We start from the raw sequence: 23,762 nt of genomic DNA, 5'->3' as shown, positions 1-23,762 counted from the left end.
AACGGTTTTACCAAATTTCAATTACATTTGTGACAATCATCTCAAAACGGTATTATGCAGAGGTGAATATGATGCTTATAATTAAATTTTAGGTTGAAATTTTAAGATTTAGATTGAAATAAATGCCTTTATTAAGAAGAGAGAGTTTTGTTTGTTAAATTTTGAAAGGCTTAAATTTCCGGTTTCTTGCTATCCTTGCATTTACTCACTTTTCTACATCTGATTCATTCTAACATAAAAAATATTGATGCAATAGAGAAGTTACAGACACACGCAGTCCTTTCCATTCTATGACAAAATGTTTTGTTTGATTTTGTATTTATGTTTTTGTTTTACGGCACTTTTAACACATTAAGGTTATTTCAGTGCCAGTAAAAAGGAAGAAAATGGAATAGTAAAAAGTTTAAGAATTACAATTAAAGCACCGAAGAAAAGGTAAGACAAAGAGGAATTTGTTCAAATAAGAAACAGATGAAGATTCCAAGAGCACACTACCCAAGTTCTTAGTTTGAGATCACTAAGTCTCAGCCAGACACAAGCACAGGTTCCCACTAAGAGGAATACACTCAAATGTTTTACAAATCATATATAATATAAAGAAAACATAATACAGTGCATAACAGAGAAATTATTTACAAGTAAAAAAAATATTATCTCCCAAAACTAACTATATATTTGACTGTTACTGTTTCCCTCTCAGCCAGTGCATCTGGACAGGACCAGGACAAAACCAAGTAATCTCATTCCAAGACAAAGACAGAAAGCAAGTTATGTTATGTTTTTATGTTTTTAAGGGTTTTACGGTGCTTGCAACACATTAAGGTCATATCAGCGCCAGTAAAAAGGAAGAAAACAGGATAGTAAAAAGTTCTAGAATTACAATTAAAGCACAAAGAAAAGGTAAGACAAAGGGGAATTGGTTCAAATAGGGAACAGATGTAGATTCCAAGAGCACACCGTCAAAGTACTTAGTTTGAGATCACCTAAAAGTCTCATCCAGACACAAGCACAGGTCCCAACTAAGAGGAATACACTCAAATGTTTACCAATCATATAATATAATATTTAAACTAAACATAATTCAACGCATAACAGAGAGATTATTTACAAGGAAAAAAATATCATCTCCCAAAACTATAACTATACATTCGACTGTTTCACTCTCAGCCAAGGACTCCGGCCCAAGTCAGGACAAAACCAAGACAAAGACAGAAAGCAATTGAAAAACATATAAGAGGGGATAGAAGACGCAGCAAGTACATCCCTGTCAGTGTCATTCCAGCTTGACACAGGCGCATCAGCAACTGTACTACCGAAAACAACATACGACAAATGGTATCTAAGCATTTTTTTTCTTTAAATAATAATCATTACAGATCTCTATCAAGAGGTAGTGGAATATGATTAATTTTTTAATCACAGTTGGCCGCCTGTAAAAAGAGGCATAATAAATGATCATGTTTGCTTGTTTGTCTTTAAAGGTTTTACTGCTCTTGTAACATATTAAGTTTTTTTAAGGGTTTTACGACGCTTGCAAAACATTAAGGTCATATCAGCGCCAGTAAAAAGGATGAAAATGGGATAGAAAAAAGTTCTAGAATTACAATTAAAGCACCCAAGAAAAGGTAAGACAAAGGGGAATAGGTTCAAATAGGAAACAGATGCAGATTCCAAGAGCACACGATCAAATCACTTAGTTTGAGATCATCTAAAAGTCTCATCCAGACATAAGCACATGTCCCCACTCAGAGAAATACACTCAAATGTTTACAAATCATATATATGTTAACAACACATAATACAGTGCATAACAGAGAGATGATTTACAAGGGAAAAAATATCATCTCCCAAAACTATACATTTGATCGTTTCTCTCAAAGCCAGGGTAAGGACAAAACCAAGTAATCTCATTCTACGACAAAGACAGAAAGCAAGTTGGAAAACAGATACAGGGGGATAGAAGACACAGTAAGTACCTCCCTGCCGACCAAGGGAGGATATATGACCAGGAAAAAATAATCATATCATTAAATAAATAAGTATGCAAATATAAAGCATACGTCAATGATTTCTCCTAGCTCAATATGGTTCGTAATGGTTCATTTATTTCAACAGCCAGTCATGTCAAATAACGTTTTCATTTCATACATCTCTTTCTTGTATTTGAACTCTTACAATATACGTCAGTACCTACAAACAGGCATTCATTCTAATCCAAGCCAAATGAGATAATGTGCATATTGAAAAACCTTGCCTTTGCATAATGCTGTTTTTATTTATTTTGTTTCTAAGGGTTTCACAGTATTTGCAACACATCTAGGTTAAATCAGCGCCAGTAAAAAGGAAGAAAATGGGATAGTCAAATTCTAGAATTACAATTAAAGCACCCAAGAAAAAGTAAGACAAAGGAGAACTGGGAACAAGTAGGGATTAGATGTAGATTCCAAGAGCATACCATCAATGCACTTAGTTTGAGATCATCGATAAGTCTCACCTGGACACAAGCCCAAAATCCAACAAAGAGGAATACACTCAAATGCTTACATTACACATTCAAAAGAACAAATATACATAACAGAGAAATAATTTACAAGGAAAAAAAGATCATCTCCCAAAACAACAACTATGCATTTGACTGTTTCCCTTCCAGCCAGGGTCTGGACAAAACCAAGTAAACTCATTCTAAGACAAAGACAGAAAGCAAATTGGAAAAAAACTATAAGGGGACAGAAGACACAGTAAGTGCCTCCCTGACCACTGTGGGAGGACAGGAACCCCACAATGCTGAAGCCCAAGTTTTCTGATAATCGCCACCTTTCATTAAAAAATATATAATATCTGAATTACTTTTGATTGTCAAAAAAAAAAACTGGTCATGTGATCTTGTGAAAATAACTGAAAAGAGCATGGGAATCTATTATTTTAAATAATATCATTAAATTAACTTAATTATGGAAAGGATTTCGAAGACTTATATAGCCAAAAATATGCATAAAATAACCAATAGTTAAAATCATTCAAACTACATTCACTCGACAGATTGGATAACACATTTTTCATTAAGCATTCTCTGCGAGACATGATGACAATGTTATTAGCATACATGCCCTCACCATAATTGTAATATATCATAATGAAGATTCACAAAATAATTTTTTCTAGACACATCATGATGAAAACTATTATCTAATGAGGTCAAGTTTGAAAAATCTTTTTATTGTAAAGCATAACTTTCCAAACAAATGAGCAGGTTTGTATTTTTTTAATTAAATAACAAAAATCAAAACCACTCATAAACAATTTTCAATATTCATAATCATGAGACACTGGCATATAAACATTATTTAAATAACAATGTACACGATTGACAACTCAAAATAAATAGTTGTATAATGATTGTTGAAATATACATGACTTTAATCCAATTAGTTCAACAAGAGACAGAAATTGTTCCAGTGATAAGAGAGGGGGAAAATGGAAGGAAGGAAGGAAAAGAGAAAAAAAACAAGAAAACTTTAGTAATCTATTATAATTTTTGAAAATTGAACTGTTTATTATAATAAAATAACAGACATCAAATCAATAACTAATTAATTACAGAAAGGAAATGAAAGACGTTGTAGTAAGGCAGTGATGATATTGGATTCTCAGGAATCACATGTACCAAAGAAAAATGATATCCTTTTTAGATAAATAAAAATAACTGTTTTGAAAACTTTTGGGTAGATTGCTTTACATTTATCATTTTACTGCTGACTTGATAAACTAAAATAAATAAATAAATTATGTCAAATATTTACATCATTTTGGTATCGGTTATAAAATTGAGGACTCTGAAGTCTGGTTTTAACATTAAACAATTTTTGCAAATCAAAGTGGCTTTTTTTTCAGGTAAAACATTTAATGATTGTTAACTTTGTTTTAAAAATATGTGCCATGAAAATACTGAAATGTATTATAATTATTATTATGTTTATATGTTTATTTGCATCTTCCCTAATAAATCAAAACAAAAAATAGTATTAAAAGAATACATAAAAGTAATAAACTAGTGCTCTGATAGAAGTGGAGATGCCTCAGAGAATTTGTCTGTGTCGGTGTCCTCATTGGCGAGCTCTTCAGGGCTCTTGAAAATCATGGTGATCTCGCTGATGGTCTTGCCTTTGGTCTCTGGTACAAAGAGGAAAGTGAATAGGCAGAAAACCGCAAGCAGCCCCGAAAAAGGAAGAAAGGAATAATTCTTGATGGCATTCTGGAGATTGAATGGAATGAAATGATTTTTAAAAAACAACAACAAAAAAAACAACCTTGAAATAAAAATAAAAATCAATAGAAAGTATTATAAACAATCCATAAAACGGTGACTTAAAAGTTTCATATCAAAATGGAATTTCAAATACAAGCGTACAAGTTTCTTTTCATTATAGCTCTTATTAAAAAGCTTGTGATTACTATCAGTTTTTTTTTTTTTTAATTATAAGAGATATTTTCCACTACTTGGCGGCATATTTATAAGATCTATTTGTAGCTAGCAGCTTGGGCTAAAATACTATTTCCAAACACAGAATAAGCTTTCAAAAAAGTAGGGTTATGATAATTTATTCCATTCTCATTCCAGCTGCATTAATTTTATTTTGTTACAATTCTGAATAAAAAATATATATCGTAAAGTTGTATATGTTGTTAGAAAAATAAAGTATAAATCATGCACTCACTAAATTTTCTCAAATTCTAGACATAAAAATATTCTCTCTTGGTCCAGAAAATAATTTCCTTTTTGGCCATCTGGGCTAGACTTAAACAGCAACTTCCATTAAACTATTTTTAAACAAATATTTCTCAAACTTCAAGAATTGTAAAGATAATGTGAACAATATAAATGTATATCTTTCTAATCCTACCATCGAAGAGTTTGTTTACCTGAATTATAGGATAGAAAAGGCCCACCAAAAAGTTGGAAAACCAGTTGACAATAACAGAAATGCTAACAGCCGCCGTCCTTGGGCCCTGCTCAAACATCTCAGCCACTATGAACCAGGGAATGGAACCTGAGTTAAATATTCACACGTTAATATAATACAAAGACATGAATAAAATACTGTTAACCTTGCAATCTATTTCATAACTCTGAAATCAAATTTATGCAAGAATAAATAAAAACAAGTAAAAAGGAAGAAAATGGGATAGTAAAAAGTTCTAGAATTAAAATTAAAGCACCCAAGAGAAAGTAAGACAAAGGGGAACTGGGAACAAATAGGGATCAGATGTAGATTCCAAGAGCATACCACCAATGTACTTAGTTTGAGATCACCTATAAGTAGGCAGTTTAGCGAGAGCGCGAGCCGCTGGCTGAATCGGCGATCAGCCACCCATTGAGTTTTTGTGGCCGGCCGTGGAAGCGACCTGCGGGAGTGGTCGGAAACAAATGCAATTTTTGTTTCGTTTTTCGGATCTTACTACCACTTCAGATACATCTTTTTGAAGAGGAGAAGCTAAACTACGAAACAGTCTTTTTCTGAAGTCGATCGGATCACTATAACTCGAGTTATTTTCTTTTGAAATCAATGCAATTTTTAAAGCTTAAGAACATAAAAACCCATTGGACGACAGTATTTAAACTTCGGAGACATAAAATTCAACTATTAAATATTTGAATGAAACAAGATATGTAAGAATTAAACTTGACGCACGACTTGTTTAACTCTCCGCAAAAAATCACGATTTTAGACTTACCGCTCAACTGAGCCGGCATTCAGTGGCTGTGACGTCACGCTGTAGCTGACCTTTGGACCCACGGTCGCTGCTGATTAAATACCACGCTCTCCCTCCTTAATTGGCTTATTATTGATATTAACTTTTTGTTTTCATAATGTTTTTTCATGTAAGAGCATTTTATTCTTTTATTTTCATTCTAATTTGTTTATTGAAGTAAAAGTACGAAAAAAAAAATAATGGTTGCCATGGGAGTCGAACTTCCACCATCTTTGTTTACGATTGAAACTAGTCTGTGTGGCCCCCATGGTAAATATTGAATAAATATCTGTATTGGAGTCCTAAAAGTGAAGAGCTGAGCCAAGCCCCCCCCCCCACACACACACGCCCTCCCATCATCACCTTTGGTTTATTTGTTTAGGAATTTTTTTTAATGGGGGGGGGGGGGGGGGGGGGGTCATGTCGTATGATGACCGTCCTTTTCTCGGTAAATTTTAACTTTCAACAGCCACTTTTGGTCCACCAGTCAGTCATTTAAAACATTTTAACGTTCGGTTTGTTTACATTTCTTTGAGAGTCCCATTTATTTTATTTTTTTTTTAAATGATAATTAAAACGGATTTATCTACAGTTTGTTTAATTAGTGTGTTGACTTCCTTCATGCCCCCACTTTTCATACTTAGGCAACAAGGAATTATCCAATATATATATATTTTTCACTCCAAAATATTATTCCTTTTCATATTTTGCTTCATTTAACTTTGTTTTGATTCAGATGAATACTTTCAAATGTGTAAAGGATGTCAAGGAGAAGATTGCTGCTATTGCTGAGTCTCAAGGTCAAACTCTCACGTACTCAGTAGTAGTTCATAAGTTATGCCTATTCATGACCACCAAAGGAAGAAAGAAGACAATAAAAGCAAAATCCAGTCTATAATGAAAGAATAGAATTCTACCTATATTTTGATTTATAATTCATCAAAATCCGTCCATTTTTGACGAAGTTACGTCCTCAAAGGCAGTTGTTATTACTTGTGTTGTCATGAACTCGTCACAACTTTGCAATGGTAAAATTGGCTGTTTTGAACCCCGAAAAATATTCATTTAAAAATTCATAACTCTTGAACCAATTGAGATATCTCAAAAGTTTAAAAAGCATTGAAATAAGCACAGCAAGCTGCTTCTGTTAACCCTCTCGTGTTCAGATTCTTTTTGGGGGAGTAGATAATGAGTTCCTTATATGGCCATGTCAATCATGTAGACATCCTTTGATTATATAAGCCTACTCTTTGATATCTGTAGTCGCCTTTTCGTTTTCTACGGTCACTCATGGCTAAACTCCGCCCAGAAACGATTTCATAGGTCCGTCCATCACCAAATTTCAAACTTTTGTTCTCGTGAGTTCATAAGTTTTTTGACCGAAGAACGATTGGCTACTGAGCATCTTGACCCTTCAACGATTGGTCGTTCTGGCAGCTCACGTGTCCACAGCCGTCAACAATGAATTGAATCATCGTCGATGCAGTGGAAGACGGCCATGGAATAGTTGCGTCACATCGCCACGTTGTTGAATAAATTATCCAGGCATGGTCGATAGGTAAAAAAGCCAAATTATGTTCTAGTTACATTTGAAACAAACAAAGTATATCACTGATCTCGTCTCTTTGAGATATAAAGAATGATATAAAAATCAAGAAAATCGGCCGATAAATAAAAAAGTTGCTAAAAAAAGCTAAAATAAACAAGAGCAAATTTTAAAATCAAATTTATTCGTAAAACAGTTGGTTTTCAACCGATTTTTATGAAACAAAGACCAATGTACTTCTTTTTTCAAGCTGATTTCAGCAATGTGACTTTCAAATTCCTCAGAATTATGTTTTTTACTTTTAGATTTTAGCTTTTAGGCCTACTCCATAAGGTGTTATATTCCTTGCATAACAATAGCGTAATACATCGACGGGGAGAAGCGTCTTTGCTTCGGCCAGCTGGATAGATAGCCTGTGATTGGTCGAAGACTTTGAGATGCTTGATTCACAATTCTACACGAACGGACCCCGGCGGTCTATCAAAGAGGTGTAACAAATTTATTTACCGACTATTTTTCTTGGTGCTAAAATTACAAAGTAATAATTTCGCGTCAGAAAAAATAACTCTGAAGTTCCTATCTCTTTATTACAATAAAATTGATATCTCGAATGACAAAATCGACCCACAAATAAGGGAGTTATAAATTATTCATAATATTTTTAAAAGTTTACAATAATTGTCTTCAAAGTCATTTTTCATCACCAAAGTCGTAATTTTTTACCGATTTTTACCAAACAAAGTGCAATGTCAATGATTTTCACCCGCAAATAAAATAGGATTTAAATCGCAATTTCTGAAACGTATTTTCTTTTCTGTCGGCAAATTTATAAAAATCAAAGCTGAAAACACCCTGCGGCAGTGACAGGGCCTGTCATTTCCTTCACAACGATTGGATTTTACTTACTGAGGCCAGTCTTGACTACCCCGCCCATGAATATTATGCCGTTGTCGGTTTTTGTCGGGTTGAATCTTAAAGAGTTAATACCAATTTAAAGAAGTTCTTTATAATTTGAAATTTTCACTAAACTGCCTACTATAAGTCTCATCCGGGCACAAGCACAAAATCCAACAAAGAGGAATACATTCAAATGCTTACATTATACATAAAACAAAAATAACAAATATAATAATACATAACACAGAGAGATGATTTACAAGGAAAAAAATATAATTTCCCAAAACAATAACTATGCATTTGACTGTTTCCCTCCCAGCCAGGACTCCGGCCAGGGCCAGGACAAAACCAAGTAATCTCATCCCAAGACAAAGACAGAGAGCGTGTTGGAAAACAGATATAGAGGGATAGAAGACACAGTATGTACCTCCCTGCCCACTATGGGAGGTCAACTATGCCTTTTGGATGACAGGATACATATTTTAAAGTAAAACAACTAGAAATTTTAAGAATAAAAGAAGGTAATACTCTACCTGGTCCAGTGGCAAAAAACACAATGTAAATAAAAACACAGACAACACTGATGGTTGGTAGCCATGACACTGAATGCTGTGAAATTAAAAGAATAGAAAATTAACTTAAATTAAGTCTAAGTAGTCTTGGGATACGGTAAATTATCGCATTAAATTCTAATTGGTGATATTGGTGAAATGTCTTCGTTTTCACATAAGAATGTTGCCATATATAAAATCATTTCAGAATAAATAATTTTTTCAAAGTTTAAGAGAGACTCTAACAAATATAGCTGGTATGAATGAAAGCTTTGCCATTTCACATAAAGCGTCATTTCAAAACTAATTAACACGAAAATAAAAACACAAATGTCTTCTCATATAGCTGAGAAATTTAAAATAATAATAATAATAATAATAATAATAATAATAATAATAATAATAATAATAATAATAATAATAATAATAATAATAATAATAATAATAATAATAATAATAATAACATATTTTGTGAAGTTAAACACCCTCCCAAACAAATGAGAAATGAAAATGAGACAACTTAAAAGTCCTTTGTTAATTAATCTTACATACACGTACCACCTCGTCAATGATTTTTTGTTGTAACAAATGAGAAAAAACAAAGAATCCCAACCTGAAAGACGAGAGTGACAACAAGTATGACAGAAAACACCATCATGCCAGACAAGCCCGTCAGGTGCAATGTCCTTCTACCGGCCCGGTCCATGATGAGTGCTGATACGAAGGTCATGAGGACATTGATGAGGCCTGTACCCATCGTGGCCAACTGGGACATTGTCTCTGAGAGACCAGCCATTTCAAATATACTGGTTGAGTAATAGATGACCTGGATTTTGTGAAGAAAAAATAAAAATAAAAGATTGTTGTTGTTATTAAGGATTTTACAGCACTTGCAACACATTTAGGACATATCAGCACCAGTAAAAAGGATGAAAATTGGATAGTAAAAACATACTAGATGTACAATTAAAAGGACTTGAGGATAAAGTAAGACAAAGGGGAATGGTTCGAATAGAGAACAAATTTAAATGTAGATTCCAAGAACACACTATCAGTGTGCTTAGTTTGAGATCAACTAAAAGTCCACCCAGATACCAGCACATTCCAAGACAAAGACGGTAAACAATTGGAAAACATATAGGGGTATAGAAGACAAAGCAAATACCTCCCTGCCTAACTATGGGAGGTCGTGAATCCCACCCACAAATAAAAGATATACTTCAAGGTTCTAGTAAGAGGTTGAAAAATACTGACAAAATACAGAACACATCCACACTTTTTCAACACTCTAAGAAGCTATTCCTTCTAATCTTTTAGTGCCAGATACGCATTTTTTTTAGATCATATAATTTAAAATAGTGTATGATGTAAACTAGTTAATTTCCATAATTATTAGTATTTGTGAATATCTTTATTTTTATAAGGCCAAACTTGATAAAAATGACTGTTCATCATAGTCTCAATTATGATTTTCATGAAGTAAAAAAGACTAAAGGCGACTCATAAATATTAGAACAATACAATATGTCTCAGTCATTTTACTCTATTTTCTTCACGTCTTAACTGATTCACTTAGACACTCATAAATTGTCTGATTCGTAACTGTGCAAGCAACTAGTTGTTTGTTGCACATCACCTTGTAATAAAATTCTATAGCTTACACCAAAGCAATCTGCCATATGTAGACATAGATCAATTATTAGAAAAGTCAACTGCTCTAACTTTTATAAATGTGAATGGAAAATCATAATTCCGGCCCTAAAATAAACCTGAACGGTTTGTTGTTATGGAATGTATGAAATATACTCATCAGGATTATTTTAGAAATTTGGTTCCAAATGATACAATCTGGTATGCACTAAATCATCTTATAGCATTCAAACTTTATTTACAACCAACTGATCCACATGTAAAGACAAATTTTACATGTTTTAAAACTCCATTGTAGCTTATAGCTGAAAATTCCTACCTATGAATATAAATTAAATCAACAGGTAAATAAATATGTTTTGTTTGTTTCTAAGTGATACTCTCTGAAACAAACTTCCAAAAGATTTACGACATGGTTTGTCAGAAAATGTGTTGAAAAAGCATATTACGACTTGGTTCTTTTGCGAATTAATGTGTTGATGCACATGTAAAGCACTATGAGTACTTCTTTGTGATATGGTAGAGACTTCAACAAATATAATGTATTATAAGTATTAAATATTCCTAAAAGACTTAAAAGTGAGTCAGGCACACAAGGCTCCTTTCTGGATTATCGATGTAGATCACTTACAGCATTAATACCAGACAGCTGTTGAGACATTTGGAGAACCAAGCAGATAATGAGAGGCCATCTTAGGTCACGACTTCTCCAGAGGTCAAGAATGCTAAACTGAAGAAAGAAAAAAATTAAAACATAAAATGTAATGGATTCCGATATGAAAAATATACACATCTTTATATAAAGCCATTTGAGCATGTTTAGTGGATATTACATTATAGAAATGCTCAAGTTTGATTATATTTATAATATATTGTACTAAATCATCCCTATTGCTCTGGAGATTTATTGTGCAACTTGCAAAAAGAACATTATTTCTGTTATTGTTATGTAAAATAGAGAGGAAAAAATAACCGGTAAATTTGAAAACACGCAAAAAATAATCATAGCAGTAATAGTAATAATAATAATAAAAATAATAATAATAATAATAATAATAATAATAATAATAATAATAATAATAATAATAATAATAATAATAATAATAATAATAATAATAATAATATAATAATAATAATAATAATAATAATAACAATTATACTATGGTAAATAATTAATTATATAATAAGATATTTATGAGTATTATAAGTCTTAGATAAGCCTAATTATAAGACAAATATGTAAAGTAGAATAACAGGAAATAATCTCACTTTACGGGCACTCTGCATTTCATTCCTTTCAGATTTCATTGCTTCCATTTCCGCGTAAACGTTGGGAGTGCCCCGCAACCATGTCAAGGCTGAATGAAAAGAACAAGTTTTAAAAAGTGGTAGTAGTAGAAGTAGTAGTAGTAGTAGTAGTAGTAGTAGTAGTAGTAGTAGTAGTAGTAGTAGTAGTAGTAGTAGTAGTAGTAGTAGTTGGAGTAGTAGTAGTAGTAGTAGAAGTAGTAGTAGTAGTTATTGTTGTTGTTGTTGTCGTTGTTGTAGTTGTAGCGATAAATAATTTTTTAAAAATAATAATAAATAAATAAATAAATAAATAATTGACAACGGGGAAAAGAAATTCGATCAGAAATAAAATAACTACATAAAACAAACTGCTCCAGTCACAGCTTTTAAAAAACGGTGACATTTCAATTTGAAATAAGTGGGGAATGCAAGGGTGTCTGGCATTGAAATAAGTAAGTGGAGATGTGGAATGTTCTGATAAGAATGGATGAAAAAGAAAAGGATGCAACGAGAGAGAGAGAGAGAGAGAGAGAGAGAGAGAGAGAGAGAGAGAGAGAGAGAGAGAGAGAGAGAGAGAGAGAGAGAGAGAGAGAGAGTGAGCGAGGCTGATGTCACCAAAAATAGAATATGCACATGTATTGGCTTCTTAATGTTAAACATATGTATGCAGGAAACCATTTTAAAGTTCATGGTAAATGAAAATTTTTAAATTGAATTTAGGTTAAATAAAATTTAGAAGCTCAACATTAATCATGTCAAATCAACGAGCACTTCAACAGATACAATTGAAGACGAAATTGACATGTATATATATAAAACTAAAAAGAAGAAAGGGTCATGCAAACTCATTTTGTAGATCACTTGACAGGTGGTCCATTTTAAGGACAAGTGGGCTACTCCTCATTATAATAAGTTTTTATCAAAAGTTGCTTGGACGACATTTTTCTACAATCTTATAATAAAGACCTCCTTTCTTTAAAGATCATTCATTTTTCAAGATTAAAAGGATTAAAAATAAACACTGACATTATTTGCTGAGCAAAAACTTGTCTCAAAAATTTGAAAGAAAGTAAGAGAAAGTGAGCATATGACTATTTGAGAGGGAAAAAAAATGGGATAGTCACTTATCCTTTGTATAAACAAGGGGCTGGTTACTGATCATAAATCGCATCAAAATTAATTTGTAACCACTCTGTTTCAGCAATTATGTAACAGATGGGTCAATCATATATATTATGACAGGAAGGGCTTTGTGATGGATTTGTATCCTATCCAAAGGATAGTAAGCAATTAACACTGTTTAGTACAACGGACATTGGGATAAGCTGACTTAGTGGGGCTAATGACCTACTTTATCAATTGTCCTATTTAATCATAATGACTGAAGAGGGTTCACAGGAAGGTCAGCCATTATCAGGAAGTAGTAACAAGAAAATTGCGGTTAAGTGGAGGCCTCCACACAACATTGTGTGGTGAAATTAAAGTCATTGGATATGGCAAATAAACATTCTTTCTTCATTAATACAAATACAGCCCACTAATTCGGCAACGACAATCAGCAACAAATCCAACTGTTGGCAAAACATCAATATATTTTACTGGTTTTATGTTCTGAGACTTGTATGTATGCTAATTAAAAAAAAACAACAAAAAAACTTGAAGAGATAGCTCCCATGAAAATATGTAAAATTGTATGGACTGATCGTTTGTATCATATTAGTGGCTTTCTTTTCTCAACGTTGGTTCTAAGCTCAACTTACTGTTTTGTTTTTATTAGCACTATACCATTACAAACAGAGGTATTTTTTCACATAGAAACAATAAAATACAATCTTTGCCACTGCAATGTTCAAAATACAATTTAAAAAATAATTTATGGTTGAAAACACAAAAAACAATTCAGTCTCTTCAAATGTTAATCTGAATCTATTAACTAACATTAAGATTAGTTTTAGTTCTGGGAGTTTAACACCGTTTATAACACTCATGGGTTTTAAGATAATATTTTGTATTATACATATCCTCTGCAAACCAATATGGAAGTAATCAAATAGTAGAAAGAATGATTTTGACATATTTATAATTTGAGACAATGCTCTATTGTCTGCCTCGGTCCAAATGCAGAAGCTCCTACCCCCAATAGCCCCAAAGAGGAATCATAGTACATAAAAAGCGGAATTTGAGACCAAAAAGCGGAATAAACTTACTAATATCAACTACGACATGATTTGCTGCAGATAATGTCATAGACAATCCAAAGTCCTCAAATGATATACTATAAAATGTCTACAAAACTGCAAATTAGTAAAGACTAAAGAGGGGGTCAAATAATAATAGAGGACACAGGCCCTGGCAGTCTCAGAGCAAATCATTAAATGGTTGGATTTAACCTTGTCAGGGACCCCCCCCCCCCCATTCCAACACACACCTAATCAAACAAATGCGCATGCCGGCACATGCACACACACACACACACACACACACAAATACACAGCGCTAAAATTAAATAGGGAAAGAAGCCTACTCAATAATACTACCGATTGGAGCCAACATATAATATTACTAGGTCATTTACCTCACATTGTGGAGCCAACAATAATAACAATACTTCGGTCATAGACTCCTCCCACCCCCTCCCTAAAATATAATATTATCTGACATCAACTGCACAGACTATGAAGGGAATAGTCAGACACACAAAATGTGTGTTGATTGACCATAGAGGATGATGACAAAATAAACCATAGATAACATTTTAAAATTATTTTTCTTGATTGAAAATCTGAATTTTTGCCTTGAAAGCGGAATCACTGAATGTAGAGCAATTAAGAGGAATGATTCCGCGAAAAGCGGAAGGGTAGGAGCCTCTGCAAATGTCATAAGTGACCAAAAAGTGTAAAAAAATAAAATAAAATGTGGCACACTTAGCACACGCACAATTGTACACACACACACACACATACACACACACACACACACACACACACACACAGCTATTGATGCTGTGCATTAAGCAAAAAAAAAATCACAACATTCGCCAGCCGGATATAACATACCAACACATAAAACTATGTATAACCTAAAATATTTATAGTCTAATTGATAGAATTTAGTGAGAACTACTCATGAAATGCCTGGATAAAAACAATAACAAAGAACTGAGTGACGTCAATTTCGTTCTATCTATACCTTTATATGCAGCTTCTTCATCTCCTCTAGTCACCATCAAATATCTGGGAGACTCCGGGCACCAGCTCAGAGTCAACAGGCTGTAGACAGCAGGGGCACCGACTAAGGCTGTAGAAACAGAATTAACTGATAATTGACTTGCAATTAACAAGATTACAGCAGAACCTGTGAAAATACTATGTATGGGACCAGGACATAGATTGTTTAGATTAGGATATATCTATATCACTAGTCTGGGAAGAGGGGGTGGGGGTTGGGAGGTGATAAGACAGGGTTAACTGCTGTAAACGCAACTTAAACTTTATATAATTCTTTGATAAGACCAATTTGAAATTTACCTATTAGATGTCCATGAAGTCATCCATTAAACATTGACCAAAACTTACAATAATTGGTGAAATGGAGCAACAGCTTTAGGTACTGACTCGCATATATATATGAATTAAAGATGACCCATGTTTTGATCAAAGTTAGAGATTGCTAAAGTGGTAGATCACTCAATTTTAAGCACTGATTTTGACCTAGTATGTGTCCAGTATACTAGCTCGATCTTTTAGATCTGGCAGCACGTACTTTGTGATAAACTAGCATCCTTTCAAAGGGAAGCAAACATTTGGAAATTAAAATGTAATCTTCTTGCCAATCAAAACTCCCCACTGCCCTACCCCCTCTTCCCCATCATAAGAAGAACACAAATAAAATGATAATAATTACATACCTAGTACAAAAGGCCACAAATCTGTAGTGCCCAATAAATGTTCATTTCCAATGACCTCTGCTGTAAGTACACCTGAAGTGATAGCCAGCTGGTTGCAAGTACCACAAAAGCCTCGTAAACGGACAGGAGCAATCTCTGCCAGGTAAGTAGGGGCCACAGCAGAATTCAATCCTTGAAAAGTATAATACATTGTTAGAAGTACATTTTTTAAAGAGCAAAAATAAAACAGGCCGGGGTGCATAGCCCCCCCCCCCCCTTCCCCAACACACACACACACACACACAAAAGACTTAAATATGAAAAACTAATCACAGTAATATGTGCCTCAATAAAGAAAAGGAATAAATAAATTATACCTACTAGCTTACGCAACAATGATTGTAATTGTTATGACAACAGGGATGTGAATGCTGCAGAAATGCCCTTTCACCAAAGGTTTTTTTTTTCAGTTTCTCTCTAACCATAAGTAGGCAACAAGGTCGAAAATAAAGTGAAATCATTTGATTGGGACCATTTTTATATATGTAAGTAGATTCCCATCTAAACTGCCAAAAATGTATATTTAGTGCTATAAGGAGAGAACAAAAAAAAAATATTCTTCTTTCATCGAGAATGACTCATTTCTATAGTGATCATATTGTCATTTAAGAAAGATGACTCATAATCTCGATTTTCTTTCCTTAGGCAGGAAACTAACCCCTATTGCTCACTTTGCAGCAGTTCACTGCGGCTGAGGCGTGGGTTATCTCAGTCTTTTTTGTTTAAAGATAGACATCAAAAACAAAATTCCACATATGATTTAAGACAGTATTAGAAAGACAATTTCCAAAATCACACTAATCTTACCACACATTATTCCAGCCACAACCCTTCCTGCAATCAAGAGTTCATAAGAATGGAGATATTTGCTGCTAGCCTGCATCCCAGCACATAGAAAGGCCAACAGATTGTTCCAAAGCAGAACGTTTTTACTAATTGAAGGAAGCAAAGAATTTTTTTAGAATGAAATATTATATACTTTGACAATTTGTAGGGTCTAGTTTTACTCTATTTTGACTTCAAGCCTAACATTTTTATGAGAAGGCCTCGTAAATATATCAATGTTGTAGCTCTCTCGTAAAAAAAAAAAAAGGCTAGCTTTGTTGTTGGGGCTAGATAAATAATGGAATGAATCTAACTTTGGAAAAAATTCAGTCTCGCCATTCAATATTTTAATCTGGTAAAAATAATATTCACATTGACCGACTACATTTATGTATAATCATCCGCTATTGAACATCATAAAACAATAAATATGGTACTGTGGACCTTTTTCGTGGATCATATGTAAGACAGCAAGATTTGAATTATGTTCATATCATTAAAACAAAGGATTTTTTTTTTTTTTTTTTTTTGTTATCACAACTCTAAAATATGAAATAAGTTAACAAACCCCTTTTAGCACAACCTGTATAGTTTCTAGAAAAAAAAAAAGTTTCATATGACATACAATTTGCAAGTATAGATTTCGTCATGTAAATGTGAAGGGAAAAAAGGAGAAGTAATAAAAGAGAAAAATACTTATAAAAACAAAAACAAAAAACCCGAAAACAACAGCCTGCATTATTTTTTTTCAGTAGCTTCTGATCAGTAAATTATGATATGTTACAGTGAATGACATAATCAGTCAGATGGTGAAAAGGTTTGGACTGAGATATTGCCAAGTCTAGTTAGAAGGTCAATTTTTATTAAAATTGAGTTCTTGTCATAAATGATTAAATCAACTCTTTTTGTACATCTTCGGGAAATATCTAAGCTTAATTTCACTTCTAAATATTTTTTACAGCTAGTCAAGTTGAAAAAGTATGAAATTTGAGAAAAGTTGCTGGATACGTTTCCCATACTTCTGACCAATATCTTCATGAAAAACCACCATTTTTACTTCAAAAAAAGATTTAAATGCTCTGTAGAGCATATCCTTTCACAAAATGACATAAAAAAAGAATCCAAAATGTTCACCTTCCAACTGATTATGTCATGCACAGACACATGTGTCCATCATAAAAATTGACACTTTAGGAAGCTATAATCAGGATCATTTGTGAACACTAAAATCAAGATAACTGATGGAAACGATTTTTTTTTCCATTATTTCCTAACTCCTGGAAATCAACTTCACACAGCACATTTAGATCAAAATAAATGCATTTCTTACCGTCCAAATCTTTTAGAGAGGTATGATGAGACCATGCCCCCTATCATGCCTCCAACACAGAAAGATGCAACTGTGACAGCCCATAAGATTGTCAGTAGGTTGGTAGGCATGCCTTCATTGTGACGGGATATGTATGTCTCATTGTAAAACTCTTTTATGACCTAGGTGATAATGTTATGGTTAAAAAAAATTAAACAATGGCAGAAAAGTAGAAATAAAAGTGTAATAGAAGCACGTCTCACCTGTAATCAGAGGGTTTGGGAACTATCTTTTTTAATTTTATATTTTCCTCACTACTTTATTTAGCACTGTTTTCATATGTACTTTTTCAGATTTTTATCTTACACCAGTGCCTGTTCCCAAATTGTCACAAAGAAATGGTTACAATGCAAAAAGTATTACATTTTTAGATGTTAATATGATGATATGATTTGATAAATGTGTACTACACTCAAGTACGGTTTACTCGAACACAGTGTCCTCGAACTTATTTGAATGTCCCAAGTTTTGGCCTTATTATTCTTTGCACACAAACTTTTTTTTGCATGTGCCGAGGAGTTTGAGGAAACTGTGCTCAAGTGCAATTCAAAAGTGAAATTAAAATGATACAGTTATATTCTACGTAATTTATGTAAAATGTAGTCAAACTCTGTTCTGAATCTTTAAACAGAATACAATTCCTAGATTTACACATGATCATATGTGGCTTTCAATATTCTCAAAATGAAAAAGAAAGATAGAGAGAGAGAGAGAGAGAGAGAGAGAGAGAGAGAGAGAGAGAGAGAGAGAGAGAGAGAGAGAGAGAGAGAGAGAGAGAGAGAGAGAGAGGGGGGGAGGAATTATTGCTATGGATATCGTGCTTACTTCAGCAGGTGTGTTTAGAGCACCTGTGTTGAGACCAATTTGAAAAGGACTGCCAAGAGTGCATGCTAGAACTGCCAGAATAAGATGGCGGCTTGATGGCTTTAAAAGAAAGAAGAAAAAAAAGAGAAATTAAATTTGTTAGGAATAAATTCAAATCATAAAGGGCATTGAAATACTTACAGTGATGATATGACCATTTTCATGTGGTCTTGTTGTATGACACTCTCTTTCAGATCAGAAGGTTCTGGGTTCGAGCATCACTCTGCGCATAGTTGAATCCTTGGAAAAGGCTCTTTACTCACATTCACTTACCGTACTCAGGTGTAAAATGAGTACCTGGCCTTTAACAGGCATCATGTCCCGTCTTACATGTTAAGTGTTGCTGTTGACCAGGGACCCCTTGTAAAGCGCTTTGAGCAAGTTTAGTGAATATTGCACTATATTTTTTTAAAAGCTCAAATTCACCATCTTCAGGGATTTTACACTGTATTAGGTCAATTCAGTGCCAGTAAAGAGGAAGATTATAGTGGGAAAGTAGTAATCTAAAGTTAAAAGCACCAAAGAAAAACCAAGACAAAGGGGGCTGCTTCAAACAGAGAAAAGAGATTCCATGATCAATCTGCCACTGTGCCGATTTTGACATTACCAAGTCCCATCCAGGCACATGTAAAGGATCCCGCAATGAACGAGACACTCAAATGTTTATATATTCAAAACTGATAACTATAAATATAAAAGTATAGCAGAGAGGTGATTATACAGTGGACTGTCTCTCTTCCAGCTAAGGTCCCCCTAAAAATCTGGTTTTAAAAAAACGAGCAATGTAATTGTTCCAAAGACCTATTGTCTCTGCTATATCACATCAAATAGTTTGTTTTTTTAATGAGTTTATTTCAACAAAGTAAGGAAATTTACTCTTGCTTTCCACTCAATGCATGCTAAAATGTTCAGAATGAAGAAAGGAAACTTTTTTTAAAACCCGTCTCAAGGGCACGGTGACATTCTTACAGGTGAGACAGAGCTAGAGGTGTGTTTTAACATTGACCAAAATGTCGAAATTAGCTTTGTCCAATAACCTGAAGATGATGTCCTATTTGACTACATTATGAATGCTGAAAGCAGAATTTACAAGATGACATACAAACCACCACCTTTAAAGTCTTCAACAGCATGTAGGCCAGAAATGACATCATCTACTTTGAGTTTGCCCTTTAAGAGTTCCTGTTACCCCAAATTAACATTACTTTGTAGTTTGAGCCATTGAGTCTTTGAGGCAATATTTGCTAACATTATTAGAAAGCCTGATATCAATGATGAAGCTGAAAAGATAATCCTATAAACAAAATTTAGGGCAAACCAAGGGGCAATGGCAGCAATTATATCCTTTCTTGAAAAGTCTTAATTGTCAAAAAAAAAAAAAAAGAAAAAAAAAAAAAAAAGACGACACAACAGCGAATATATATAGTCATGCCCAAATTTATTTCTAATTCACTTCTGATAATAATGAATTATACATATATCATGCATCAGATTGTTATATGCACTAATATATGTAATCTCTTGCAGCTACTAATACAGCTCTGATGAGGTCATTCAGGGCATGACGTAAGATGTCTAGAGACGAAAAGGAGGAGGGAGGTGAAAGGAGGAGAGATGGTGGGAGAAGAGAAAGATAAAAAAGAGGGATAGCCTAATGCATTCATTCTATATTTAACCGCTTCTTTCGTTTCCCCCACAAAAACCAAACCCCAACTTTTTTCATTCATCCCATCAAAATAATCCCTCTTTTAATACTTGGGTTGTTTCCCTTCACTGCCAGGAACTTTTGGATGGATTCCCCCAGATTCAGTTGTATTATTATTATGTAGTGTTTTTATGCACCTCCGTTGACGGTGTATCTTAACAGATCGTTTTTATGCACCTCCATTACGCATGCGCATTCTACCCAATTTTATCAGAGATATTGTGTTTCTGTATTTGGACATGGCAAAAGTTATATTGTGATATCTGTAGGATGTCTTTGTTAATAAATTTAAATAAAAATAATACTAATCTAAAAAAAATAGAAATATAAACCAGAAAATAGAAGTTGCATTGAAGGAAAAATAATGTTTAAGAAAGACCTTATTAAATGTAATGAACAGTCAGATGGCTCCGTAGTGCCGTGGACAAGCTGTCAGACTCTAACTTTGAAAGTACTTTGTTCGATTCCGTTGTGGACATTTTTCTTTTTTAAGTTTACTTTATTATTATTGTTTTCTTCTTCTTTTTTTTTTTTTTTTTGTTGATTTTTTGTTTTTCAAAATTATCCATTTTATCATGTTAAAGAAAAAATTTGATTATAATTTTCTAAAATTATTTATTTATTTGAGATCAGTATATGTGTGACATGTTTCTTTTTACCTTTCATTTTAAAAATTATTGTTATTATTCTTTAATTTATTACCATTGTATAAACGTACATCGGTAATCTCTAAGCAGCGTGCTAAACCACAATTTAAAACTATTTAAACCTCATGGACGTATGCAGCAACATTTTCATTAATTTGCCATCACCACCAATGGAGGTGCATAAAAACAGTGCGTTTTTTTACACCGCCAATGGGGGTGCATAAAAAACGGTGCCTTTTTGTACACCCCCAACTGAGGTGCATAAAAACGCCACCTTATTATTATCATCATCATTTTATTAGTAGTAGTATTAGGATTAGTAGTAGTATTAGTAGTAGTAGTCTACCAGAGAAAGTTGTCAGTGCTGATTCAATTAACACATTCAAGAACAGACTGGATAGCTATTGGAAAAACCAAGAAATCTACTATGATTACAAGGCTAGCATCACATTCTGTCTTCACGGTAATCGGCAACCGGAAGAAACAAAGATGACATCTGAGTCCAGCGAAGAGGATCTTTGAGAACCTGTGCTGGAAATCATCTCTAAGTATCTCTAAGTAAGTAGTAGTAGTAGTAGTAGTAGTAGTAGTAGTAGTAGTAGTAGTAGTAGTAGTAGTAGTAGTAGTAGTAGTAGTAATAGTAATAAGTAGTAGTAGTAGTAATAGTAATAAGTAGTAGTAGTAGTAGTAGTAGTAGTAGTAGTAGGGAGTTTAATAGAAATTCTAACCTCACACACTTGAAACCAATGTCATATGAAAGAGCTGGCAACACAAATTACAAAACAGTTTGAATTTTGTTTCTATCTTGATTAGAAATGTAGTTACGGCAGTTCAAAGTCTGAAATTTCAGACCGATTTTTACCCCAAAATTACCATTGCAAAGTTGTAACCGAAATCGCGTGATGTTAATAAAAAATGGTTAAAACAGGCAATATGGAGTTCTTATCATATATTGTATACCAAAATGTTCGTCTTATCGAGGACAATGCATTTAAATTAATAAAGAGGAAGATAAACATTTCAAATTAACACATTATTACATAATATGTCGCAAATGTTACATAATCAAAAACTCGGCTAGACGTAAGAAACAATTTGCTCTATCACTTTTGGATTTATCCCCAATATCTCACTGAAACAATTGCAAATAATTACCCTCTTTTAATTAATACATAGAGAATAAAAAAGGGTTTGGGAGTATTTAAATGAAAAGATATAAACATGTTGTGTAATGACATAATGAGTTTATTTTTACCTATGGCAATTTAATTGCATATAAATAAAATGGTAGATTGAAAAAGTTCAAATAAATTGAAACAGATTCCCTATTATAATTAGAAGGAAAGTTCTGGCTTTTAATACTTTAACAAATTCTGCTGAACCACTTTGGGTTTATTGCTATTACATCATTTGAACTGACAATTAATATAATTTTATCCCCCCCCCCCCCCCCTTCTCTCTCAATGTATGGGGGTGTCAAAACTAATAGAACTTCTTACCATAATAATTATTAAGGCTAAGGCCTTTAAATATGGATACAAATGATAAACATATCTAAACATATGGGAAAGAAACTTGATGACTTGATGGCAAAGTAAAATAAAATTAAATTAAAGCAATTGGTATTCTTAAAATATCGATATTATTAATATCGGATTTCACAAAGAGAAGAAATATACAAACTTTTAAAACAAAAACTATAAAATGCCTATAAATAAAGTTGGAAAGTATGTATTCAAAATAAAAACATAGTAAATAATAGTACTGAAAATATTATGGACTAAATTTAACATAATACATAACTAAATTTAAAATATCGATATGAATATCGATATCGCCCGGCAGCCATGATGAGAAGATAATGTAAACAAGGCATTTCGGCGCAGAGATAAAAGGTGTCTGCGCATCGATATAGAGCCCTGAAATTTGGCATGAATAAAGTTTAGATGTTATTCTAAAAACAAGCGTTTAAATTTTAAAAACACACGCGGTAAATTAAAAAATAAATGCATTTGAAAATTGCCAAATTTCAACTTCATATAACTTTTGGCACCATTTAAAAGGAAATTGAAAGACGAAAATAATGATACCAAAATATCTGCGATATTCCTCTTTATAACGAAGTTATGCATCTTTAATTGAACCCCCCAAAACGCGAACGGCAATTTCCAGTCACAACTTTCCTATGGGCGAGCTGGGTCAAAATTTGACTGCCACTGCTGCTCACTAAACTGCCTACTACTACTACTTCGTAGTAGTAGTAGTAGTAGTAAATAGTACTAAAATACTATTCTAGTAATAGGCAAGTGGAAAGAGATGCTACACCGAGGAGCTTACAGAGTTTCTCCGGGTCTATTGGTTTCTCAGTATGCCCATTAAAAGATCTTTGAGTAATCTTAGATACTCATTCTCACTCCGTGAAAGATGTCAAGGCCAAGGGCTTGTCTGGCTAGTCAACAAGTCCCCAGTCACAAACCAAGGACTTATTAAGTAAGTTTAGGAAAGGTGTCTCTAATTTATTAAGAATAAAAAGGGGGAACTAACCTTGCGGGCTTGATTTTGTGGAATTTCATCGACTTCAGATTGAATTTGAATGCATTTGTTATCATTGCAACTACCATTCGCATCGATAAGTTGATTTCTTTCATCCGAATCTTCTGCCATTTTGACTACGTCGGTCACGTGATTAATATGGTCATATGACTAGATGAAAGTGTTTCAGTC

At 33.3% G+C, this 23,762-nt stretch overlaps 1 protein-coding gene across 1 annotated transcript in view; it reads right to left on the bottom strand.

Annotated features, from left to right (window-relative positions):
- The window catches only part of LOC144970885 (solute carrier family 2, facilitated glucose transporter member 1-like), a 26,149-nt gene extending 2,429 nt beyond the window's left edge, over window positions 1–23,720 (bottom strand). Inside the window, exons 1-12 of the mRNA XM_078911018.1 lie at window positions 23,583–23,720; window positions 18,648–18,746; window positions 17,784–17,944; window positions 16,436–16,560; window positions 15,590–15,760; window positions 14,872–14,979; window positions 11,665–11,753; window positions 11,027–11,125; window positions 9,359–9,571; window positions 8,728–8,803; window positions 4,921–5,048; window positions 1–4,252 (exon numbers count right to left, since the gene is read on the bottom strand). The exon at window positions 1–4,252 is cut by the window's left edge and continues 2,429 nt beyond it. Coding sequence (XP_078767144.1) covers window positions 4,049–4,252; window positions 4,921–5,048; window positions 8,728–8,803; window positions 9,359–9,571; window positions 11,027–11,125; window positions 11,665–11,753; window positions 14,872–14,979; window positions 15,590–15,760; window positions 16,436–16,560; window positions 17,784–17,944; window positions 18,648–18,746; window positions 23,583–23,702 — 1,593 coding nt within the window. The 5' untranslated portion in view covers window positions 23,703–23,720 and the 3' untranslated portion in view covers window positions 1–4,048. The remainder of the gene's footprint in view (window positions 4,253–4,920; window positions 5,049–8,727; window positions 8,804–9,358; window positions 9,572–11,026; window positions 11,126–11,664; window positions 11,754–14,871; window positions 14,980–15,589; window positions 15,761–16,435; window positions 16,561–17,783; window positions 17,945–18,647; window positions 18,747–23,582) is intronic.
- Window positions 23,721–23,762: the final 42 nt, after the last annotated feature.

This window comes from Berghia stephanieae, chromosome 4, assembly GCF_034508935.2.
Source record: "Berghia stephanieae isolate SIO BIC M18660-M18661 chromosome 4, UCSD_Bste_1.3, whole genome shotgun sequence".
NCBI lineage: Eukaryota > Metazoa > Mollusca > Gastropoda > Nudibranchia > Aeolidiidae > Berghia > Berghia stephanieae.
The sequence above is the reverse complement of the archived record's forward strand: the minus strand, read 5'-3'. Positions and strand labels throughout refer to the sequence as shown.